Source organism: Chinchilla lanigera, unplaced genomic scaffold (genome assembly GCF_000276665.1).
Source record: "Chinchilla lanigera isolate Chin_1 unplaced genomic scaffold, ChiLan1.0 scaffold00013, whole genome shotgun sequence".
Taxonomy (NCBI): domain Eukaryota; kingdom Metazoa; phylum Chordata; class Mammalia; order Rodentia; family Chinchillidae; genus Chinchilla; species Chinchilla lanigera.
The window spans coordinates 22821976-22825348 of record NW_004955414.1 but is presented as its reverse complement, the minus strand read 5'-3'; the positions used below and the strand labels follow the sequence as shown (position 1 = coordinate 22825348).

Sequence of the window (3373 nt, the reverse complement as noted above, 5' to 3'; positions counted from 1 at the left end):
CAAATAAAGTGTCTTCCCTTAAAAACAAATGCCCATGAAGCTGAATTAACTATATACTCCTCAAAATAGCACCTGGTGTCTTTCATAATCACAGAATAACCTTTCATCTATTTATTTCTTCACTATGTTCCAGTTTAGAGTGGAAGGTTCAGAGTTTCTGGAATATGCCCTTCATTTTGATATGTCTTCCTGAAATAGTCTGTCATAATCCTGGTACTATAGCTCTAAAGATCAGACCCATAGGGTCACTGCCTCTAAGACAGTTTTCTTCTGGTTAGTTTCACGAATGCTTCTTTGACATCTTTGTTTCTCAGGCTATAAATTATGGGGTTCAACATTGGAGTCACTACTGTATAGAAAACAGATATCATCTTATCCCGCTGTTTTGTGGTCTTGGCGTTTGGCCGCATGTAGGTAAATATCCCAGACCCATAGAAGAGAACAACGACAATGAGATGAGAGCCACAGGTGGAGAAAGCTTTGAGTCTCCCCTCCCCAGAATGCATCCTGATCACCGTGGAGATGATATTCCAGTAAGAGACCAGGATGAGGGAGACAGGAGCCAGGAGGATTGCCACACCCATAGCAAAGATGGCCATTTCTGTGCTGTAAGTGTCTGCTGAAGCCAGCTTCAGAAGGGCAGGAGGTTCACAAAAGTAGTGGTTGATTATTTTCTGTCCTCTGTAAGGAAGATGGAAAGTAAAGGTAGTATCAACCAGAGACACTAGGGCTCCACTGGCCCAGGAGCCTATGGTCAGCTGGAGACACACCTGTGGAGTCATGATAGTGGAATAGTGCAGGGGCTTGCAGACAGCCACGTACCGGTCATAGGACATCACGGCCAGCAGTGCGCATTCAGTACACCCAACCAGAAGGAAGACAATTATCTGTGTCATACAGCCAAGAAAAGAAATGCTTTTTATCTTTGCCAGGAAGTGGGTCAACACTTGAGGGACAATGCTAGTAGAGAAACAGAGATCTGCAAAAGAGAGGTTTCTAAGAAAAAAATACATGGGGGTGTGAAGCTGAGAATCCATGAAGATGAGAAGGATGATGAGTAGGTTTCCAAAGACAGTCAGCAGATAAATGATGAAGAAAAGAACAAATAACAGGGCTTGGGTCTGAAAGTCTTGTGAAAGGCCCAGGAAGATAAACTCATCTACTGAGGTTTGGTTGTCTTTTCCCATGGAGATGTATTATCATTTATCTGTTTGGCACAAACAAAAAGAAGAAAGTTGTGTTGGGCTTATGATATCAAGTCCTGTAGAAGGCACTCATGGTAAAATTGATACGTAATTGGATATTTTTAGCTTTTTCCTATTCAGCTTATTCTGAAAGGAAATGGATAATATTACTATTATTGGTTGGTTGTAAATTAAATCAGTTACATTTTTTCTTAAATTCCTCTGGCCAGTGCCATGTGAGGGACCTTATGCAAGGCAACAAGATTCTGGATCTAGCTAGTCAAAGTCAAAAAACTGTATTGAAAACGTTTGCCACAGAGTTGATACCTCAGAAAGGGCAGCTCATAAGAGTAAACTGTAATGAGTTAAAAATGCCTATCGTAACTCCCAGAATAACCAAAAAAGCATAAAAAATGAGTCATGGTTAAAATCAAATAAAAATGGAAAGTAAAAATCCTCAGTTAACAAGAAGGCACAAAAGGAGAATGAAAAGAACACAGGTGGATGTGAGAAATGGAAAGTAAACAAGAGTATAACTTAAAACTTACTGGGTTCATAATTACATGATAAATAAATGGATTAAACATTCTAATTAAAAGGCAAAGACTGTCAGTTTGACAAAAAGGAAATTGTAGTAACATTTTGTCTGCAATACATTTTAAGTATAAAAACATAGTTGAGTAAAATCAAAAAATGAAAAAAATGTATACCAGTTAAACACTGGTGGTAAGGAAACCAGAATGACCTTACTAATGTCAGATGGAGGAAATTCTAATTATAGAGTATAACTGGGAATGAGGGCAATTTCAGACTAATGAAAGTATCATTCATCACAAAGACAAAACCATACTTAATATGAAAGCACTTCAGAATGAAGTTCAAAAATACACAAGAAAAAACTGATAGAATTGGAAGGATAATTAGAAAAATTCACTGATATAAACATATGAATGCTTCTCCTGATAAATGAATAGAATATCAATGGGGAGATAGAAAATTTGAACAACACTAACAATCAGCTTGACTAAAGGGATGCTTATAGAACATTCTATAAGTGCTTATAGATGCTTATAAATGGATTCTATAAGATGCTTATAGAACATTCTATGCAATAAGTGCAAAGTTCATATTCTTTTCTAACGCAAAAGAAAAGTTCACCAAAGATGACTAACATATGCCTGGCAATAAATTTATGCACTGGACTGAAACCATGTAGAACATTTTTTGGACCACAATAGAATTAAATTATACATCAAAAACAAAATTCAATTACAAAAATCAGGAAAAATCTACAAGTTTTGGAAATACTTCTAAATAAACCATGACTAAAAGAAATCAAGTGAAATTGTAAATATTTTAAACTGAATGATAATGAAAATACCAATATATTAACAAATTGAAAATTCTTTTAAACGTTTTTTGGTGTTGCTGGGGAATGAACCCAGGTCCTTCAAACTGAACCCTTTTAAAATTTTTTATTTTTGAGATAAAGGTCTCACTGTTTCCCAGGTTGAGGTTCAACTTGCTATCCTCTTGTCTCAGCCTCCCAGAGTGCTGGAATTATTGGTATGCGCCACCACACCCAGCTTCTTTTATAACTTTTAAAGAATGTTAATTGCTACTTTGTTTACCTCATCTGTAGAAAAAAAGAGGAAAAGTCAGTTTTTTTAACGAAGTCAGCATAAACCATGAAAAATCTAAATAAAATGAAAGTGCACAGATAACAATAGTGTTCTATAAGAATAAAGTATTATGCTCAAGTGAATTCTCACCATGAATGCTTAGGTAGGGCACCATTAATAAATTTATTTATTTATTTATTTATGTATTGGTCTTTTTGAGACAGGGGTCTTGCTATGCAGTTCAGGCTGGCCTTGAGCTCAGTTTGTACTCAGGCTGGTCTCAAATTCACAATAATCCTCCTGCCTCAGCCTCTCGAGTGCTGGGATTATAGGCTTGTGCCACCACACCCAGCCTTAATAAATTTGTTAAAATAATTCTTCATATTAGCAGATAAAAATGAGAAAAATTATCTCAGTCGATGCCAGGCAGGTTATTGGATAAAGTTCACTTATCATTCTGGGTTAGTACTTTTAGTAAAACAGGAATTTAAGTAAGTAAAAAAAAAAAAATTAAAAATGCTTTTAGTACTCTTTCATGATAATACATATTACTTGCAATTAAACACT

At 35.8% G+C, this 3373-nt stretch overlaps 1 protein-coding gene across 1 annotated transcript; it reads right to left on the bottom strand.

The window, feature by feature from the left end:
- Positions 1-254: 254 nt before the first annotated feature.
- LOC102014349 (olfactory receptor 2D3) lies at positions 255-1223 on the bottom strand. Its single transcript, XM_005380514.2, has one exon. The coding sequence runs from the start codon at positions 1185-1187 to the stop codon at positions 255-257; it is 933 nt and encodes a 310-aa protein (XP_005380571.1). The 5' UTR covers positions 1188-1223.
- Between the last annotated feature and the right edge of the window lie 2150 nt (positions 1224-3373).

Coding starts and splice junctions, on each gene's coding strand:
- LOC102014349 (XM_005380514.2), bottom strand. CDS start 1,187: ATGGGAAAAGACAACCAAACCTCAGTAGATGAGTTTATCTTCCTGGGC.